Source organism: Anoplopoma fimbria, chromosome 6 (assembly GCF_027596085.1).
Source record: "Anoplopoma fimbria isolate UVic2021 breed Golden Eagle Sablefish chromosome 6, Afim_UVic_2022, whole genome shotgun sequence".
NCBI classification, from domain to species: Eukaryota; Metazoa; Chordata; class Actinopteri; order Perciformes; family Anoplopomatidae; genus Anoplopoma; species Anoplopoma fimbria.
Genome location: NC_072454.1, coordinates 2910 through 25409, shown reverse-complemented (window position 1 = coordinate 25409; position 22500 = coordinate 2910). Strand labels below are relative to the sequence as shown.

The window sequence follows — 22500 nt, the reverse complement described above, 5'->3', positions numbered from 1 at the left end:
ATAGTGGTGAGTGTCTGACTTCAGAGTCATGAAGGAGGAGGTGAATATGCTCTGTGACATCACTTCAAGCCTCCCCTCACCCTCTACCCCCCCTCCCCCTCTACCCCCACAGAGGAACACCAGCCGTCAGTCCAAACCCCTCAGGGTCCAGGTGATGCACTCGTCTGTGGTTGCTCATCAGTGTTTTGCTCTGAGGGCTCTCAGCTGGTTGGGTCAGATCATACAGTACTCTGGTACGTCTGGCATACATTACCCACAATGCCTCACTGTGTGTGTGTGTGTGTGATGAGAATTGTCCCTGTGTGTTTCAGATGGCCTGAGGAGGATCTTGTGTGAGGTCGGCCTGCAGAAAGGTCCAGAAGGAGAGTACTCATCTCTGGTGGACAAGCTGATGCTCAACGACTCCAAGATGTGGAAAGGTCAGTACTACTACATGTACTACTACTACTACATGTACTACTACTACTACATGTACTACTACTACTACATGTACTACTACTACTACTACATGATACTACTACTACTACACTACTACATGATACTACTACTACTACTACTACATGTACTACTACTACTACTAAAAAAACTACTAAAAAAAAAAAAAAAAAAAAAAAACTACATGTATTACTACTACTACATGTACTACTACTACTACTACTACTACTGCTACTACATGATACTACTACTACATAATACTACATGTATACTACTGTTACTACAAATATACTACTATTACTACAAGTATACTTCTACTACATGATACTACTACTACTACATGTATACTACTACTACATGTATACTACTACTACTAATATACTGCTACTAATATACTACATGTATACTACTACATATTCACTCTGTGTATTTACCTATATGGTAGATGTGTGTAGATGTAACAGATGTGTGTTGCCTCCCTCTGTAGGAGCCAGGAACATCTACCACCAGCTGCTGATGAACAGCCTCCTCATGGACCTCAAATACAAGAAGCTCTTTGCCATCCAGTTTGCCAAGGTAACACCCCTGAACCTTTAACCTTTAACTAACCCTAACAACCAGACCCTCTAAAGGGTCCTACTGGTTATCTGGTTCAACCCTAACCACCAGACCCTATGAACGGTCCTACTAGCTATCTATAACTAGTTATCTATAACTAGCTACCTATAACTAGTTATCTATAACTAGCTATCTACAACTAGCTATCTACAACTAGCTATCTACAACTAGCTATCTATAACTAGCTATCTACAACTAGTTATCTACAACTAGCTATCTATAACTAGCGATCTATAACTAGCTATCTATAACTAGTTATCTATAACTAGCTATCTACAACTAGCTATCTATAACTAGCTATCTATAACTAGTTATCTACAACTAGCTATCTACAACTAGCTATCTACAACTAGCTATCTATAACTAGCTATCTATAACTAGCTATCTATAACTAGCTATCTATAACTAGTTATCTACAACTAGTTATCTACAACTAGTTATCTACAACTAGTTATCTACAACTAGCTATCTATAACTAGCTATCTATAACTAGCTATCTATAACTAGTTATCTATAACTAGCTATCTATAACTAGCTATATACAACTAGTTATCTACAACTAGTTATCTACAACTAGCTATCTATAACTAGCTATCTATAACTAGTTATCTATAACTAGCTATCTATAACTAGCTATCTATAACTAGTTATCTATAACTAGTTATCTATAACTAGCTATCTATAACTAGTTATCTACAACTAGCTATCTATAACTAGTTATCTACAACTAGCTATCTATAACTAGTTATCTATAACTAGCTATCTATAACTAGCTATCTATAACTAGCTATCTATAACTAGTTATCTATAACTAGTGACCTGGGTTGTTAGAACCGACAGTTCCTGGATGTTCTTCAGTCAGGGTTGGTTCTGGTGAAGACTGATCTCCTCACACTGCTGGTCACTGTAGTTGTTTTGTAGTTTTTCTACTGTTAAACAAACAGTAAGAAGACGTGGATCAATCCCCGTGAATAGAATATCACCAGTTCAGCGACCTTTGACCCAGAGGTGAAATGTCCCCCCCCTCTAGAACTACAGACGCCTCCAGACAGATTTTATGGAGGACGACCACGAGCGAGTGGTGTCAGTGACCTCCCTGTCTGTTCAGCTCTTCACCGTCCCGACCATGGTGAGTACTCCTCCTCCACCCACACACCTGTCTCTCTCTCTGCCTGTCTCCCCTCCTGCTGGTAGAGCTATGAACGCTTGCAGTGCGACTACGTGATCGACGACCACGACCGTGAGTTCTCCGTCACTGACCTGTCAGTGCAAATGTTCACCGTCCCGTCGCTGGTGAGTTCAGTTTGTTCCTGCAAAGTGAATCCTGAAGCTGCATTTGATAAATCCCTCTTTTATACAGTGCAGGGTCAGTTTGAACCTTTGTGTCCATCCTTCATCTAATTCATCCTCAAACCACATCTCTGTTTACAGCTCATCATGTTCATTATCAATAAGCTATGATCAATAGAATCTGACAACTGTGTGTGTGTGTGTGTGTGTGTGTGTGTGTGTGTGTGTGTGTGTGTGTGTGTGTGTGTGTGTGTGTGTGTGTGTGCGTGTGTGTGTGTGTGTGTGTGTGTGTGTGATGCAGGCCCGGATGCTGATGGTGGAGCAGAACCTGATGACGACCATCATCAGGACGTTTGTAGACCACCTCCGCCACCGAGACTTGCAGGGACGCTTCCAGTTCGAACGCTACACCGCCCAGCAGGCCTTCAAGTTCGGACGGGTCCAGAGCCTCATCGGAGACCTCAAGTTAGGACCAGTTACTGTACCAGTTACTGTACCAGTTACTATGCCAGTTACTGTACCAGTTACTATGCCAGGCACTGTTACTGTTTATGGTCCCATCATAAACCAGTTTCTACACCAGTTTATGGTCCAGTTAGTAACTGTTTCTACACCAGTTTATGGTCCCATCATAAACCAGTTTGTACACCGGATAGTTAGTGTTCACTGTGTTTGTCTGCAGGTACGTCCTCATCAGTCAACCCTCTGAGTGGAGCGACCAGCTCAGACTGAAGTTTCTAGAAGGTCTGGATGCTTTTCTGGAGCTGCTCAAGTGTATGCAGGTAACCAACACCTGTCTGTCTGAACCTGTTGTCTGTCTGTCTGAACCTGTTGTCTGTCTGTCTGAACCCGTCTTCAGTCTGTCTGTCTGAACCTGTCTGTCTGAACCTGTCTTCAGTCTGTCTGTCTGAACCCGTCTGTCAGAACACGTCTCTCTACACCTGTCCGTCTGAACCCATCCCTATCTGTCTTTAAATCTGTCTGTCTGTTTTAACCTGTCTCTCTTTGTCTCTGACCTTATCTGTCTGTCTCAGGGTATGGACCCGGTGGTGAGACAGGTGGGGCAGCACATAGAGATGGAGCCTGAGTGGGAGGCAGCGTTCACTCTGCAGATGAAACTGACTCACATCATCTCCATGATCCAGGAGTGGTGCTCCACTGATGTGAGACTGTGCTACTATTACTACTACTACTAGATACAAGTAGTACATATACTGCTAACTACCTAATACTGTATAGAAGTATTAACAAGTATTTCATAGAGCACAAACTGACTCACATCATCTCCATGATCCAGGAGTGGTGCTCCACTTTTAGGACTGGTGTACTACTACACACTACATAGTACTCCATACAAGTGGGTCAATGACATGACGTCCATATTTTGGTGTCCGAGCCCATTATTTCCTTTTAGAGTAATTTTATTAATTTATGACATGTATTTTTTAATTCAATAGAAGCTAATGAGTTTGAACACATTATCAGTACATTCAAATAATATATATTATTTTATGTTTTGGCATCTCAACCCTGAAAATGTGTGGCAGAGCAACTGTCCTAGCAAATGAACAGACTAAAAAAACTATAAAAAAAAATAAAAATGAATACAATGGCATGATTTTATTGTTCAAATCTTTCAAATGAACCACATTTTACAAATACCTATAGTTCAAAGCAATTTAGACAATTTAAACTCTTTTGTCCAACAATTTGCATTCTTCAAATGTAAATATGTGACTTTTATTTGAATATTAAAGTGCACAACAGTTTCCAGGTTATTACATCATCAAGAGGAACTCAGCTGACCTTTATGGCTGTCCTTTCAAATATTGATTACATTTCTACCTTTAACTTATAGGTTGGCTGGTACACTTTCCATGTCAGGTGGTACAACCAATGTAAAACTAGAAACATGTTATATTATCATAAAACTCTTTATTGTATTAAAAAAGTACATGTATGGATTTGTGAACAAAAACTAAAACAGGAGTCAAAGATGCCTGAATAATTTGAAAAAAGTTGCAGAAGTCAGGTGGCGCAACCGCAACGAATGTCACTATACGATATAATATTTAAAGCTCTGAGATTATTTACTGCAGTTTTAAATGTTTTAATAGTTTTAAGTTAAAGGCAGGGTTGGTAATGATGAGAAACTAACAAAGTATGGTAGATTTTAAAAGTTATCCATCTCTTCATTATGAACAGCAGAACTAGACTGACGAGTAGAAAGACTCCAGCTCTTCATCTCTGAACACCTCCCTCCAAACACACTCCCCAAACTATCATTATGAAGGGAAACTACAAACATGGCTGTCAGTTCTTACTTTACACAGTAGTCTGACCTTTCAGGTTTTTAAATAATTAATTTCATATCACAGACGGAGGAGTTCCATGTGATCTCTGATCCTCTTAATTCAAACACACACGGCTCACTCAACATACCTTAAAGGTTCTAAACATATTGACCCATGTGAGGTCAACATACCTTAAATGATTCCACAGAATCGATATCTGCCAAATATTTCAGTTATAATGAACGGTAGGAAATTATATATATTTTAACAAATATTCGGTTGCGCCACCTGACATTTTTTAGCCAGTGAAGGTAAAATACTGTTAAAAATGAATATAACCACTTTGAAAAGTAATTTAACAAATGAGACTTGTTTAACAGCATTGTTCCACACTCAAAAATATGCATTACATCCAATTTAAAATGATCTTTTTAGAAGCCTTATTTGTCATTGACCCAAGTACTACTTACTATGTGGTACATGGTAAATACAGCAGCTGTTCTCTTGGTTCCACATTTATATTTAGGTTATAACAATGATTAAACAAGATCAAATCATACAGAAAGATGAACACAGGTGTCATTATCCGTATTGAGCTTTTATGATTACTTGTTTTTAATATATTCAGGAGCACGTTCTAATCGAGGCCTACAGGAAGTGTCTGAGCGCGCTCAGTCACTGTCACAACGGCCTTCCAGACGGTGAGCAGCCAATCAGCTTGAGTGTTGCTGGTCACTGTGTCGAGACGTTCAGGTACCAGGTGTCTCAGGACAAAGTATCCATACACCTACCAGTCTGCAGACTGCTGGCAGGTAAACACATGCTAACACACACCATTATACACTCTGTAACACACACCGTTATACACTCTGTAACACACACCGTTATACACTCTGTAACACACACCGTTATACACTCTGTAACACACACCGTTATACACTCTGTAACACACACCGTTATACACTCTGTAACACACACCGTTATACACTCTGTAACACAACACTGTTATACACTCGTAACACACACCGTTATACACTCTGTAACACACACCGTTATACACTCTGTAACACACACTGTTATAAACTGTAACACACACTGTTATACACTCTGTAACACACACCGTTATACACTCTGTAACACACACTGTAACACACACCGTTATACACTGTAACACACACTGTTATAAACTCTGTAACACACACTGTTATAAACTCTGTAACACACACTGTTATACACTCTGTAACACACACCGTTATACACTCTGTAACACACACTGTTATAAACTCTGTAACACACACTGTTATACACTCTGTAACACACACTGTTATACACTCTGTAACACACACCGTTATACACTCTGTAACACGCACTGTTATACACTGTAACACACACCGTTATACACTGTAACACACACTGTTATACACTGTAACACACACTGTTATACACTCTGTAACACACACTGTTATACACTCTGTAACACACACTGTTATACACTCTGTAACACACACTGTTATACACTGTAACACACACTGTTATAAACACTGTAACACACACTGTTATAATACACTCTGTAACACACACTGTTATACACTGTAACACACACTGTTATACACTGTAACACACACTGTTATACACTGTAACACACACTGTTATACACTGTAACACACACTGTTATACACTGTAACACACACCGTTATACACTCTGTAACACACACTGTAACACACACTGTTATAAACTCTGTAACACACACTGTTATACACTGTAACACACACCGTTATACACTCTGTAACACACACTGTTATAAACTCTGTAACACACACCGTTATACACTCTGTAACACACACTGTTATACACTGTAACACACACTGTTATACACTGTAACACACACTGTTATACACTGTAACACACACTGTTATACACACACACTGTTATACACTGTAACACACACTGTTATAAACTCTGTAACACACACTGTTATAAACTCTGTAACACACACCGTTATACACTGTAACACACACCGTTATACTCTGTAACACACACTGTTATAAACTCTGTAACACACACACCGTTATACACTCTGTAACACGCACTGTTATACACTGTAACACACACCGTTATACACACTGTAACACACACCGTTATACACTCTGTAACACACACCGTTATACACTGTAACACACACCGTTATACACTGTAACACACACCGTTATAAACTCTGTAACACACACCGTTATACACTCTGTAACACACACCGTTATACACTGTAACACACACCGTTATAAACTGTAACACACACTGTTATACTCTGTGTTATAACTGTAACACACTGTTATAAACTCTGTAACACACACTGTTAACACACACTGTTATACACTCTGTAACACACACTAACACACACACTGTTATACACTCTGTAACACACTGTTATAAACTCTGTAACACACACTGTAACACACACTGTTATACACTCTGTAACACACACTGTAACACACACCGTTATACACTGTAACACACTCTGTAACACACACTGTAACACACACCGTTATACACTGTAACACACAACGTTATAAACTCTGTAACACACACTGTTATAAACTCTGTAACACACACTGTTATACACTCTGTAACACACACTGTAACACACAGTTATACACTCTGTAACACACACCGTTATACACTGTAACACACACTGTTATACACTCTGTAACACACAGTTATACACTCTGTAACACACACACTTACACACTGTAACACACACAGTTACTGCAGACACACTGTAACACACACAGTTACTGCAGACACACTAACACACACAGTAACACTGTAACACACATGTCTTTGATCTGCGTCTCCTCAGGTCTCCATGTTCTCCTCAGCAGGACAGAAGTTGCGTTTCGTTTCCCTGAACAGCTTCCTCTGGTCAGTTACCCGTCTGTCTGTGTTACATCAGCTGATGAACAATAATCCCAGTGTGTCAGCTGATCAACGACATAAATATGTTTGAAATAAGTGTTAAAGCTGCATTCTCTCTGCTGTCCATCAGGGGGCGACTCCTCTGGTTGTATAGAAGTCTATGAGAACATGACTCTACTTCTCTCTTGATTTATTCCCTCAGTAAACATTGTAAACATGAGTTAACAGCTGGCTCTTCATTCATTTATTTGTTTTAATGTTTTGTTCATATCTAAGGTGACAGCTTCCATGTTCAGTTGTAAATAATTAAAGCTCATGTTTTAAAAAAGAGCACAGCTGTGTTCTTCTCTAAAACCCAGGATGTTGGATCAAATCAATACATCAGTGTTAATGTGTGTGTGTGTGTGTGTGTGTGTGTGTGTGTGTGTGTGTGTGTGTGTGTGTGTGTGTGTGTGTGTGTGTGTGTGTGTGTGTGTGTGTGTGTGTGTGTGTGTCCCCTTAGGGGGAACTCAGCCCCCCCTCCTGATCGAATTGCCCCTCCGTTGTCTGGTGCTCTGTGCCCAGGTGCATGCTGGGATGTGGAGAAGGAACGGCTTCTCCCTGATCAACCAGGTGAGTTGAGACCAGCTAAACGATGCTGGCGTGATCAGCTGATCAGCTGAGGGTCGGTTTAAGTCACGAGGAGCAGACATCCCATATTACACATCCAGCATGTCACATGTATTATTAATACAACTAATATTAATATGATCATAATTATAATTAAAAATCAATAATTATAATACTCATCACAGTGGACACCGGAGTCATTTGGTTCTTTTAAACAAAGATGTGTATGACTCCGACGGCTTAAAACCTGTACAAATTGATAATCATTATTATTATTATTATTATTATTATTATTATAGAACAGAAACTAATACAATGTATTTATATATTTATATGTTTATCTTTTTCATTGGTATTCTGTAAATCACTAAAAATATTCATACTATTCAGTGAAGTTGTCTTTGTGTGTTTCAGATTTATTATTATCACAACGTCAAGTGCCGAGTGGAGATGTTCGACAAGGACATCATCATGCTGCAGGTAGAACCGGACTCTACCCTGCTTGGCTGGTCAATTATATACGCAAAAATACATCTCTATTTGTAGTTTTCTTGTGTACTTTGTGTGTGGTCTCTTAAATCTGTTCCTCTGTCTGTTCCCTTCCAGGCCGGGGCGTCCATGATGGATCCAAACCACTTCCTGATGATCGTTCTCAGTCGATTCGAACTTTTTCACATTTTCAGTTCCGCTGACTGCAGGAAAAGATACAGAGAAGCTAACAAGGTCAGTACTGACACTCCAACTATGGACCTAAACCAGCCGCAACTATAAGCGTTATCACGACACATCCAGAAGCCAGGGTTACAGTTCAACACTAGAGTAACACTAACCACATCACCGACAGCAGCATGGAACAACAGACCTCAGTATATGAGGCCCTCCAGTGGCTCTTCTGTAAAGGATGTGTGTGGAGGCGTGTCTACTGTCTCTGACACTCTGTTTTTTGACAGGATGTGGTCCAGCAGAACAACACTCTGATCGAGGAGATGCTTCACCTCGTCATCATGGTCATTGGTGAGTCCGTCTGTGCTGCTTTACCTTCATTTTATATATTCATTTAAAGGTTTAATATCTAACTGTTCCGCATCAAAATGTCCAATATTCGACTGGACCTATGTTATACATTTTGTTGAGCTGCATACGACGGACCTGAGAACAAAAACACAATGCATCTCAGAAAACACAGCAAAAGCAACATCTGAGCTAACGTTAGCAGCAGCTCCACTCGCTGTGTCCTCGGAACACACCAACACAGATGTTTAGTGTTTTAATCAGCGGGTACGTTGGTTTTTACACCTCGTGTCACCAAAGCCCTCATTTGTGATGGGTTTATAATTAATAATAATCAATCCTTTATTAGTCCCACAATGGGGAAATTATTTCTCTGCATTGAACCATCCCGGAGGAGCAGTGGGCTGCAATGAAGCACCCGGGAGCAACTGGGGGTTAGGTGTCTCGCTCAAGGACACCTCGGCATGTTGCCGGTAGAGGGGCTTGAACCACCGACCTTGTGGTTACGGGACAAGCGCTCTACCTCATGTGCCACAGCCGCCCCGTTTGATGAAGAGCCCATAGCAGAAGAAACCACACCTTGTGTGTTTAAAAGGAAACGTCGGTTACCATGGCGACATGTTAAACAGGTGGAACATGTCCGCTGATCTGTCTAGCTATTTGATGTATTGTGATGAAAGGTGGTTCAGACGTTCATGTTCCCCTTTGGATGAACTGTGATAAATCAGATGGAGTGTGTGTGTGCGTGCTACAGGTGAGCGCTACGTGTCAGGTGTCGGCCAGGTGGAGCCCTTCGATGAGGTCAGAAGAGAAATCATCCACCAGCTGTCAATCAGACCCATGGCTCACAGCGAGCTGGTGAAGGCTCTGCCAGAGAATGTGAGACACCTACCTGTCCGTCTGTTTACATGTCTGTCTGTTTACCTGTCTGTTTACATGTCTGTCTGTTTACCTGTCTGTCTGTTTACCTGTCTGTCTGTTTACCTGTCCGTCTGTTTACATGTCTGTCTGTTTACCTGTCCGTCTGTTTACATGTCTGTCTGTTTACCTGTCTGTTTACATGTCTGTCTGTTTACCTGTCCTTCTGTTTACCTGTCCTTCTGTTTACCTGTCCTTCTGTTTACCTGTCCTTCTGTTTACCTGTCTGTCTGTTAACCCGTCTGTCTGTTTACCTACAAACAGTTCATTTTTGTCTTTTTCTGCCTCTTCAGGGGAATAAGGAGACAGGTCTGGAGAGAGTCATCGACAGTGTTGCTTCATTCAAGTCAGTTACCTTCAACAGCACCACATTAAACACAAATCCACCTTAACAACCTCCAAACCACCTTAAATACTCATTCACCTATATAATGATCTGATATAGAACATATGCACATCTTATATATAGATCTATATAAAGATCTGATATAGATCCACTGTGTTACCAGGAAACCAGGTGTGACGGGTCGAGGTCTGTATGAACTACGTCCTGACTGGAACAAACACTTCAACCTGTACTTTCATCACTACAGCAGAGCCGACCAGTCCAAGGTACACAAACTAATCAAGTTATTGATCAGGTGATTGATAAGGGTTATTGACTGTATGTTTGTGTGATGGATAAAAGCGTCTGCTAAATGACTGTAATGTAATGTAATGATGGTCACGGGAAGAGTGTATGATGTCATGGTAACAGTGTGTGGTGTCGTGGTAACAGTGTGTGTGGTGTCGTGGTAACGGTGTGTGTGGTGTCGTGGTAACGGTGTGTGTGGTGTCGTGGTAACGGTGTGTGTGGTGTCGTGGTAACGGTGTGTGTGGTGTCGTGGTAACGGTGTGTGTGTGCGTGGTGTCGTGGTAACGGTGTGTGTGTGTGTGTGGTGTCGTGGTAACGGTGTGTGTGTGTGTGTGTGGTGTGTCGGGTAACGGTGTGTGTGTGCGTGGTGTCGTGGTAACGGTGTGTGTGTGTGTGTGGTGTCGTGGTAACGGTGTGTGGTAACGGTGTGTGTGGTGTCGTGGTAACGGTGTGCGTGTGGTGTCGTGGTAACGGTGTGCGTGGTGTCGTGGTAACGGTGTGTGTGGTGTCGTGGTAACGGTGTGTGTGCGTGGTGTCGTGGTAACGGTGTGTGTGTGTGGTGTCGTGGTAACGGTGTGTGTGTGCGGTGTCGTGGTAACGGTGTGTGTGTGTGGTGTGGTGTCGTGGTAACGGTGTGCGTGGTGTGGTAACGGTGTGCGTGGTAACGTGGTGTGTGTGTGGTGTCGTGGTAACGGTGTGGTGTGCGTGGTGTCGTGGTAACGGTGTGCGTGGTGTCGTGGTGGTGTGCGTGTGTCGTGGTGTGCGTGGTGTGCGTGGGTAACGGTGTGCGTGGTGTCGTGGTAACGGTGTGCGTGGGGTGTCGTGGTAACGGTGTGTGTGTGTGCGTGGTGTCGTGGTAACGGTGTGTGTGTGTGTGTGGTGTCGTGGTAACGGTGTGTGTGTCGTGGTAACGGTGTGTGTGTGTGTGTGTGGTGTCGTGTGTGTGGTGTGCGTGGTGTCGTGGTAACGGTGTGTGTGGTGTCGTGGTAACGGTGTGTGTGGTGTCGTGGTAACGGTGTGTGTGTGTGGTGTCGTGGGTAACGGTGTGTGTGGTGTCGTGGTAACGGTGTGTGTGTGTGTGTGTGTGTGGTGTCGTGGTAACGGTGTGTGCGTGGTGTCGTGGTAACGGTGTGCGTGGTGTCGTGGTAACGGTGTGCGTGGTGTCGTGGTAACGGTGTGCGTGGTGTCGTGGTAACGGTGTGCGTGGTGTCGTGGTAACGGGTGTGTGTGGTGTGTGTGGTGTCGGTGTGTGTGTGTAACGGTGTGTGTGGTGTCGTGGTAACGGTGTGTGTGTGTGTGTGTGTGTCGTGGTAACGGTGTGTGTGTGCGTGTCGTGGTAACGGTGTGTGTGTGTGCGTGGTGTCGTGGTAACGGTGTGTGTGTGTGCGTGTGTCGTGGTAACGGTGTGTGTGTGTGTGTGGTGTCGTGGTAACGGTGTGCGTGGTGTCGTGGTAACGGTGTGTGTGGTGTCGTGGTAACGTGGTGTCGGGTAACGGTGTGGTGTCGTGGTAACGGTGTGTGTGTGGTGTCGTGGGTAACGGTGTGCGTGGTGTCGTGGTAACGGTGTGTGTGTGTGTGTGTGTGGTGTCGTGGTAACGGTGTGCGGGGGTGTCGTGGTGTCGTGGTAACGGTGTGCGTGGTGTCGTGGGTAACGGTGTGCGTGGTGTCGTAACGGTAACGTAACGGTGTGCGTGGTGTCGTGGTAACGGTGTGCGTGGTGTCGTGGGTAACGGTGTGCGTGGTGTCGGTAACGGTGTGCGTGGTGTCGTGGTAACGGTGTGCGTGGTGTCGTGGTAACGGTGTGCGTGGTTTGTTGCAGGCTGAGGAGGCTCAGAGGAAGCTGAGGAGACAGAACGGAGAGGACACAGGTAAACACACCTGTCTTTTTCATTGTTACACCTGTGTGATGATTTTTCATGGTGATAAATGTGTGTGTGTGTGTGTGTGTGTGTGTGTGTGTGTGTGTGTGTGTGTGTGTGTGTGTGTGCGCGCTCAGCCCTGCCCTCCCCCTCCCCCCTCCCTCTGTCATCTGTTTGGCAGCCTGGTGAACCTGCTTCAGTGTGACGTGCTGCTGGCTGTAGAGGGCGCCGTGCTGCAGTGGGCCGTGGAGCCAAGTGGGGGGGGCTGGACAGAGTCCATGCTGCAGAGGGTGAGACATGTGGGGGTGTACTGTCCTTAAGTTACACCTAAACACTCATACTAATATAATAAGATACTGCAAACTCTGTCCTCTCTCTGTACTGTGTGTGTACTGTGTGTTTATTGTGTGTACTGTGTGTTTATTGTGTGTACTGTGTGTGTACTTTGTGTTTATTGGGTGTACTGTGTGTTTATTGGGTGTACTGTGTATAATGTGTGTTTATTGGGTGTTCTGTGTGCGTACTTTGTGTTTATTGTGTGTACTGTGTGTTTATTGGGTGTTCGGTGTGTGTACTTTGTGTTTATTGTGTGTACTGTGTGTGTACTGTGTGTTTATTGGGTGTTCGGTGTGTGTACTTTGTGTTTATTGGTTGTTCTGTGTGTATATTATGTGTACAGGTGCTCCACCTGGTGGGCTTGGCTCTTCTGGAGGAAGAGCAGCAGCTGGAGAGCAGCAGAGATGATGACGTCACCTTCAACTACACCTGCAAGATCACACGTCAGTGCACACACACAGTATACACACATAGTACAACTCACAGTATACACACATAGTATACAAACACAGTATACACACACAGTATACACACTCACAGCTTATACACACAGTATCAGAATCAGCTTTATTTGCCAAGTATGCGTACGCATACAAGGAATGACTTTGATTTTCCGTCGCTCTGTGTACGAACATAGAAATAGACAAATAAAAAACAGAAAACAAGGACAGAAAAGAAGAATAAGGTGTATACACACACACATTATATACACACAGTATAAACACACAATATATACACACAGTATAAAAACAAACAGTACACATAGTGTTTGTTGTTCTAATTGTCAGTTTTTAAATATGTTCATTTATTTATATGTTAATTATAATAATCAGGATCAGCTCTTTAGTAAAGAACCAAATGTTTGGACAGCAGCTGTTGGTGGGTCCAGGTCTCCTGAAGAAGGGTCCTCCTAGAGGAGTCCCTATTGGTGGATAAGAAAAGATAAGATAAGATAAAATAAGATAATCCTTTATTAGTCCCGCAGCGGGAAATTTGCAGGCTTACAGCAGCATAGAGTAAAGTGCACACAAGAGACATAGTAAAAGAAAGACAAGATAAAAATAAAAAATGAAATAAAAAACAAGTATTATAAATAAGCAATAAGAAACAGTAGAAAACAAAAAATAACTGAAATATTATATTTACAGACAGAAAAACTATTGTAACTATTATTGCACAGTGTAATGTATTGCACAGGTTTTTATCGTCATGTGTCATGTGGTCTGCTGGGAGCAGAGCTGGTTGTGCAGCCTGACAGTAGCAGGAATGAAGGGCATGCAGTACCTCTCCTTCACCACCGGGGGTGAATAATAATAATAATAATAATAATAATAATCAATCCTTTATTAGTCCCACAATGGGGAAATTATTTCTCTGCATTTAACCCATCCCGGAGGAGCAGTGGGCTGCAATGAAGCGCCCGGGGAGCAACTTGGGGTTAGGTGTTTTGCTCAAGGACACCTCGGCACGTTGCCGGTAGAGGGGTTTGAACCACCAACCTTGTGGTTACGGGACAAGCGCTCTACCTCATGTGCCACAGCCGCCCCAAGAAGGAGCTGCACAGAGCTGTCAGGGTGTCCTGCATGGGGTGAGAGGTGTTGTTCATCAGGGATGACAGCTTGGCCATCACCCTCCTGTCTCCCACCACCTCCACCGTATCCAGTGGACACCCAGCACACTGCTGGCCTTCCTGACAAGCTTATTCAGTCTCTTCTTGTCGGCTGCTGAGATGCTGCTGCTCCAGCAGACCACTGCATAGAAGATGGCTGATGCCACCACAGAGTTGAAAAAGGTCCTCAGGAGTGCTCCCTGCACTCCAAAGGACCTCAGTCTCCTCAGCAGATACAGTCTGCTCTGACCCTTTTTATAAAGTGCATTAGTATGATTAGTCCAGTCCAGTTTATTGTTCAAGTGAACACCCAGGTACTTATAAGATTGCACAATCTCAATGTCCTGTCCCTGGATGTTCACTGGTTCCGGAGGACAGTGTTTTCCCCGGCGGAAGTCCACCACCAGCTCTTTGGTTCTACCAGAGTTGATCTGGAGGCGGTTCCGCCGGCTCCATCCTATGAAGTCTGGTTCAGTTCTCTGTATTCTCTCTCATCGCCGGCGAGATGAGGCCGACGATGCAGAGTCATCAGAGAACTTTAGCAGGAGGCAGGTAGCAGAGTTGTATTTGAAGTCTGATGTGTATATGGAGAAGAGGAATGGAGCCAGAACGGTTCCTTGTGGGGCCCCCGTGCTGCAGGACACCCGATCTGACTCACACTCCCTTATCCCTCCCTGTGGGCGCTTCTTCAGGTCTCCTGAAGACGCGTCCTCCTAGAGGAGTCCCTATTGGTGGGTCCAGGTCTCCTGAAGAAGGGTCCTCCTAGAGGAGTCCCTGTTGGGAGGTCCAGGTCTCCTGAAGAAGGGTCCTCCTAGAGGAGTCCCTGTTGGTGGGTCCAGGTCTCCTGAAGAAGGGTCCTCCTAGAGGAGTCCCTGTTGGTGGGTCCAGGTCTCCTGAAGAAGGGTCCTCCTAGAGGAGTCCCTGTTGGTGGGTCCAGGTCTCCTGAAGAAGGGTCTTCCTAGACGAGTCCCTGTTGGTGGGTCCAGGTCTCCTGAAGAAGGGTCCTCCTAGAGGAGTCCCTGTTGGTGGGTCCAGGTCTCCTGAAGAAGGGTCTTCCTAGACGAGTCCCTGTTGGGAGGTCCAGGTCTCCTGAAGAAGGGTCCTCCTAGAGGAGTCCCTGTTGGTGGGTCCAGGTCTCCCTGAAGAAGGGTCCTCCTAGAGGAGTCCCTGTTGGTGGGTCCAGATCTCCTGAAGAAGCGTCTTCCTAGACAAGTCCCTGTTGGGAGGTCCAGGTCTCCTGAAGAAGGGTCCTCCTAGAGGAGTCCCTGTTGGTGGGTCCAGGTCTCCTGAAGAAGGGTCTTCCTAGACAAGTCCCTGTTGGGAGGTCCAGGTCTCCTGAAGAAGGGTCCTCCTAGAGGAGTCCCTGTTGGTGGATCCAGGTCTCCTGAAGAAGCGTCTTCCTAGACGAGTCCCTGTTGGTGGGTCCAGGTCTCCTGGAAGAAGGGTCCTCCTAGAGGAGTCCCTGTTGGTGGGTCCAGGTCTCCTGAAGAAGGGTCCTCCTAGAGGAGTCCCTGTTGGTGGGTCCAGGTCTCCTGAAGAAGGGTCCTCCTAGAGGAGTCCCTGTTGGTGGGTCCAGGTCTCCTGAAGAAGGGTCTTCCTAGACGAGTCCCTGTTGGTGGGTCCAGGTCTCCTGAAGAAGCCCTCCAAGAGGAGTCCCTGTTGGTGGGTCCAGGTCTCCTGAGGTCTTGGGGTTTGACTTTCCTGTTTGCTGAGGTATTGAAGAGCTCCTCGGGTTAGCGGTTAGGAGATTAGCTGTGATGCTGAAGACTCTGGACATTGCTGGGTTGTCTTGGCTGATACGTCTCTTCAGTGTCTCGTGAGGATCAGGGTCGGTCCCTGTGGAGAGGGTTCACCGGGTTCCATTGCAGCTCGCATGTGATGTGATGTGTGTGTGTGTGTGTGTGTGTGTGTGTGTGTGTGTGTGTGTGTGTGTGTGTTTTCAGGTCCAGGTGAAGCTCCCAGTACTTCAGGAAGTGTCCTGGCGCTGTTGGAGAGTCTGCAGAACGCTCCTCACCTGGAGGTTCACAAAGACATGATCACCTGGATCCTCAAGGTGAGCTCTGATGTCACTATGATGTCACACCCTACAGATCTGATCTGTTCTACAGGCTCAGGTTGATTTTAATTAAGGTGCTAATATATAATATTATTTAGTTAAATAATAACATATGTTTAGACTCTGCTTTGATGATGAGTTTAATCCACTGGAAAGTACTCTTTTTCAAGTACTGGTGGTAAAGGACGATTCTATTGTGTTGGACATAAAGGACGTAGTGATTCTATTGTGTTGGACATAAAGGACGTAGTGATTCTATTTCTATAAAGGACGTGTGATTCTATTGTGTTGGACATAAAGGACGTAGTGATTCTATTGTGTTGGACATAAAGGACGTAGTGATTCTATTGTGTTGGACATAAAGGACGTAGTGATTCTATTGTGTTGGACATAAAGGACGTAGTGATTCTATTGTGTTGGACATAAAGGACGTAGTGATTCTATTGTGTTGGACATAAAGGACGTAGTGATTCTATTGTGTTGGACATAAAGGACGTAGTGATTCTATTGTGTTGGACATAAAGGACGTTCAGGTGTTGACATAGAAGTTTGGTTTTGTGTGTTCAGATGGTTGCAAACATCAAAACGATGAGAGAACGAACGTCGTCCACTTTCACCGTCAGCGTCTCCCACAGACGGGGACCCGAAGAGGTAAGATGAACCATGATGATGGTGATGATGATGATGATGGTGATGATGATGATGATGATGATGATGATGATGGTGGTGGTGGTGATGATGGTGATGGTGGTGATGATGATGGTGATGGTGATGATGGTGATGATGATGATGGTGGTGATGATGATGATGATGGTGGTGATGGTGGTGATGATGATGGTGGTGATGGTGGTGATGGATGATGGATGGATGATGGTGATGATGATGGTGATGATGATGGTGGTGATGATGATGGTGATGATGATGGTGGTGGTGATGGTGATGATGATGATGATGATGATGATGATGGTGGTGATGATGATGATGATGATGGTGGTGATGATGATGGTGGTGGTGATGATTTCGTCGTCTCCCTGCAGACGGTGCGGGACAAAGACAAGGCGGAGAGGAAGAGGAAGGCGGAGATGGCTCGTCTCAGGAGGGAGAAGATCATGGCTCAGATGTCTGAGATGCAGAAACATTTCATCAACGAGAACAAAGAACTTTTCCAGCAAAGTCTGGAGGAGCTGGAGGCGTCCACGTCTGCTGCTGCTGCTAAAAACAGGTACACACCTGTACACACCTGTACACACATGTATACACTTGTACACACCTGTACACACATGTATACACTTGTACACACATGTATACACCTGTACACACCTGTACACACATGTATACACCTGTACACACCTGTACACGCATGTATACACCTGTACACACCTGTACACGCATGTATACACCTGTACACACCTGTACACGCATGTATACACCTGTACACACCTGTACACGCATGTATACACATGTATACACCTGTACACACTTATACACACCTGTACACACTTATACTTATACACACCTGTACACACTTATATTTATATACACCTGTACACACTTATATTTATATACACCTGTACACACATGTATACACCTGTACACACTTATACTTATATACACCTGTACACACTTATACTTATATACACCTCTACACAAATGTATACACCTGTACACACATGTATACACCTGTACACACCTCTACACACATTTATACACATGTACACACTTTTATACAAATGTACACACCTTTACACACATGTACACACATTTATACACATGTACACACTTTTATACAAAAGTACACACCTGTACACACTTAAATACACCAGTACACAGTTTTTACACCTGTACACACTTTTATTCACCTGTACACTATTTTTACACATGTGTAGACACACAGAGTGTAGACACACAGGTGAAGACACACACACACAGGTGAATAGACAAATCTACTGAAGGTTACACAACAGAATATTGAAATGTTTTCTCCTCCCTTTCTCCTCCTCCTCCCTCACAGTCCTCCCAGTTCGGACTCCACCTGTGTTTCACAGGTTTGTGTCGGTCCTAGGAGAGTGGGTGGAGCCGAGCCGGCCAGCTGGTAACTTGTATCTTGTGTCAGGAGGAGAGGAGCAGGAGGTCAGAGGTCACGGCAGAGCCATGGTGCGCAGCAGCCTTCATCCAGAGGTCGACGGTTTTGTCTAAAAACCGCCGTCGCAACCCTACCTGACCAGGTGGGCGGGGCCTCACTATGGACATCAGGACAGCAGCCAATCAGTGTAAATCAGTGTTGTCTGACTATGCCTCATGTGTTTCAGAGCGTCACGACCCTCTGTTCATGCACCCCGACCTGTCGCTGGGCATCCACACCGCCAGCTGACACTATGCACGCCACCTGCCGGGTGAGGCAGAGGTGAGAGACACTGCAGCCAACGAGGCTCTAGTAATATCAACACACTCTGTTTTAGATAGCGCCAAAGCACATCTCATGTGTGTGTGTGTGTGTGTGTGTGTGTGTGTGTGTGTGTGTGTGTGTGTGTGTGTGTGTGTGTGTGTGTGTGTGTGTGTGTGTGTGTGTGTGTGTGTGTGTGTGCGTGCGTGTGCTGCGGCTGCGTCTCGCCGGCATGCTGCACCAACAAACAACTTTTTAACATCTACACCCGTTGTAACTACCAGCGTTAATGTAGTTGATGCATCAAGAGTCCGAAAACTCGTTTTGATCATGTTGATCACCCTACTGAAACTTCGCTTTCAAACAAGCGTTGCTCGGTGGGAGAGTCTATCGGCCACCGGGTATGCCGACCCAGTCACGCCGGGCGCCCTGTCTTTTGATACGGATTTCTCCGCGTACCATCGCTGTCCCCGCAGCTTTGGGCTGCTTTCCCAGGACAGCGAGAGAGCCTTCAGAGCCGGACTCAACACTGGGCCACGAAGGAGAAGTGCTTCGCGTGTTCGGGAGACCCAGGAGAGTGGATACTTCTGATCAAAGTACTGTACGGAGTATTCTTTAAGAACGGCGTTTTTTACAACTGTGAGCCATCGGGGAAACAGCTAGGTTCCCGTTCATGAAGTATGTTACGCGGATCCTGAAAAAGTTTCCCCTGTACCAGCCGTCCCCGAGCCGATGACGTCATCCTCAGCTGCTGTCTGGATCGAGGGACAACTGTGTTTCGTTAGAAATACAGTGCAGCCCCAGCTCTGCATCAGAACGCAGGAGCGCCGCAGTACAAAAGTGAGCAGGAACAAGCTTGCTTCGCTGTGGCAGCATAGAAGATCAAAGGCGATCCAGATAATTCTTAACAACAGTGAATACCCGGACACTCCCCCCTGTCCCAGTGACATCATAGCTGTACAGCAGTACTATGAAAATAAATGTCAAAGCCGAACGTCAATCAGTGATCCTCTCCCATTAACCCCTTGAGTAGCCTGCCACCATTTCAACCTAGTGACTTTCCAGACACCTCCTACTTCACACTGGCTGAAATAAATACTGTCATATGCAGCCTACCCAACAACAAGGCATGTGGCATAGACGCGTAGTTATGAAAGCCTTTAAAACTCCACAGACATGCGAAAAAATTACATCTTTATTTAATGTCTGCTTGGAAAATAAAAGAGTCCCTGAGACCTGGAAAGGAGCAATGATTCACCGCATCCCCAAAAAGGATAATATAGTAGATGATCCGTCCACCTGGAGGGACATCTCCCTCCTACCCACCATCTACAAAGTGTTCATGAAGTGTATCCTGTCCCGTGTGTTGCCCTGGCTAGTGGACAATAACATCCTCTCACCCAACCAGAAAGCATACATTAACAGACAGGGCATGAATGAACACGTGTTTTGTCTGAAAACTGGGATCGATGATTTCAAGCATGAATCTTGCAAATTCTACTCTGTCTTCCTGGACTTCAGGGACGCTTTTGGGACCCTGACCCACAATGTCATGATCCACGCCCTAGAGGAAATCCAGCTACCTCGCGTGTTTATTGACATTATTAAGGATGTTTACAGCTCTTCCTTCATTCAGGTTATCTGTGGGAAACAACTCACAGATCCCGTCCCCTCCAGGTGGGCATTAAAACCGGCTGCCCGTGGAGCGCCATCAATTTTGTTCTGGCCATCAACCAGTGGATTAGGTGGCTGTGCGACTGTGCACCACCCAATGTGATTTCCCCAAACCCCATACAAGGCTACGCAGATGATGTGCAGCTGGCTTCTCGGGAGGAGAGTGTCATCAAGGACATGCTCTCCAGAACTGACACATTCCTGGACTGGTCCGGTCTGGAGATCAAACAGTCTAAATGTGCAGTTCTATACCAGAGAAGGAGTGGCGGGAATCGCTGGTACAAATCTAAAACGGATAGGATCCAGAGTTTTCCATCAACTCGGAACCAATCCGTGTGTACGACCTGCACGAGACGTACACCTACCTCGGGCACAAATTCAATGTAGCAGGCGAGTGGAAGAAGCAGGTTGAATATATGGTCACGGAATTCACCACCAGGCTGGATTTGATTGATGTTTCACCACTTCCTCTGCTCATGAAGTTGGAGGCCATCAGACAGGTGGCCCTGTCGAGAATTCAACATCTTTTCTCCAACGTACACCTCGCGTGCAAAACACTGCGGGAACTAAACAACCAAGTAGTTTCTGTAGTGAGGAAGTGGTTTGGACTGAACACCCATACAACCAGGGACATTATTTTCCAGCCCAAACAGGAGGGAGGTCTAGGCGTTCCAAACGTGGAGTGGATCTATAATGCCACCAGGCTGTCCCACCTGACCAATATGCTGAACAGTGATGATCGGACTGTCAGGGAACTTGCACGTTCTTCATTGTTTCTGGACATGAAGCGACGTAAAGTTCCCCTGGCAGGAGAGGGTGAGCCGAGCTTCTTAGGCTTTAGAAGGAAGCCCAACAACAAGATGGACTCACATTCTGCTGGGTTTGGGGTCTCGTCGGACTGGCCCGACCTCAATGACCTTTGCGTGCGAGCTGGAGTCTCCCTGGACTGGGTGAAGTCTGACTCAGACACTGTAATGGTGTCTGAGGATGTAATAACTGACTGTACAATCTCAGTAAGGGTAACTGTCAATGATACTGAACATCATGTATCACCAGCTCACACACGCAGGTACCTGCTAGGGTTAGAACAGCAGAGGCAGCAACAACACTGGACTGGTCTAAAGCTACAGGGAAAGCTAGCATGTATTCCCACTGCAGATCACACAGTTTCTCACACAATATTCAAGAACTATGCAGTTGATGAGGATATTCTTACATTTGCAGTTAAAGCCAGATTACAAGTTCTTCCAACCAGACTCAATCTCTCTCTGTGGTACCCTAACAGATTTCCTCCTCATTGTCTGCACCACGACAACTCAACCATAGAATCACTGTCACATATTCTGAATGGCTGCCATGTATACAAGGGCATGTATATTTCCAGACATGATAGAATTGTTGATTTACTGGTTAAGAACATGCTTTTATATACCCCACCTTCCTCCGTTAAAGTATATACCCATTCAAGGGTTTCATCTGACATGTTCACTCTGTGCAATAACGAAGTTGACTATTTTTCAAATGTGACAGCCAATACACCAGATGTTATTGTTGTTGATGAGGTAAGCAAACTACTTGTGTTTATATTTGGAAGCCTTGGCCATGTCCACAGACTCGTCATAAGGGGTTTGCAGATGGCTGGAATTCCGAAGCCAAAAGCTAAAGCACTTGCAAAATTCTGCTCCATATCTGTATTAATAGGCAGCCGCCACATATGGAGGAGACGCTGCTTCCTGTATCCATAGACTGAGATCAGACATGTCAAAGAGATTCTGGGCTTGATGAGTGCATCTACCAGTGTTTGTGTTCAAGATTTGTTATTGTAAAATGTGAACATAAATAAATGACTAAAATGTGTGT

General features: G+C 44.8%; 1 protein-coding gene across 1 annotated transcript in view; it reads left to right on the top strand.

The window, feature by feature from the left end:
- LOC129092674 (E3 ubiquitin-protein ligase UBR2-like) overlaps positions 1–19557 on the top strand; it is a 31943-nt gene extending 12386 nt beyond the window's left edge. The window contains exons 7-32 of the mRNA XM_054600690.1: positions 1–6; positions 113–233; positions 312–419; positions 923–1011; positions 2248–2346; positions 2645–2808; positions 3026–3125; positions 3378–3506; positions 5266–5449; positions 7496–7572; positions 8065–8163; positions 8575–8640; positions 8767–8883; positions 9111–9174; positions 9926–10050; positions 10383–10435; positions 10599–10701; positions 12543–12591; positions 12721–12872; positions 13262–13361; positions 16471–16580; positions 17151–17234; positions 17621–17805; positions 18595–18675; positions 18895–18987; positions 19335–19557. The exon at positions 1–6 is cut by the window's left edge and continues 57 nt beyond it. Coding sequence (XP_054456665.1) covers positions 1–6; positions 113–233; positions 312–419; positions 923–1011; positions 2248–2346; positions 2645–2808; positions 3026–3125; positions 3378–3506; positions 5266–5449; positions 7496–7572; positions 8065–8163; positions 8575–8640; positions 8767–8883; positions 9111–9174; positions 9926–10050; positions 10383–10435; positions 10599–10701; positions 12543–12591; positions 12721–12872; positions 13262–13361; positions 16471–16580; positions 17151–17234; positions 17621–17805; positions 18595–18675; positions 18895–18987; positions 19335–19557 — 2781 coding nt within the window. The remainder of the gene's footprint in view (positions 7–112; positions 234–311; positions 420–922; positions 1012–2247; positions 2347–2644; positions 2809–3025; positions 3126–3377; positions 3507–5265; positions 5450–7495; positions 7573–8064; positions 8164–8574; positions 8641–8766; positions 8884–9110; positions 9175–9925; positions 10051–10382; positions 10436–10598; positions 10702–12542; positions 12592–12720; positions 12873–13261; positions 13362–16470; positions 16581–17150; positions 17235–17620; positions 17806–18594; positions 18676–18894; positions 18988–19334) is intronic.
- Positions 19558–22500: the final 2943 nt, after the last annotated feature.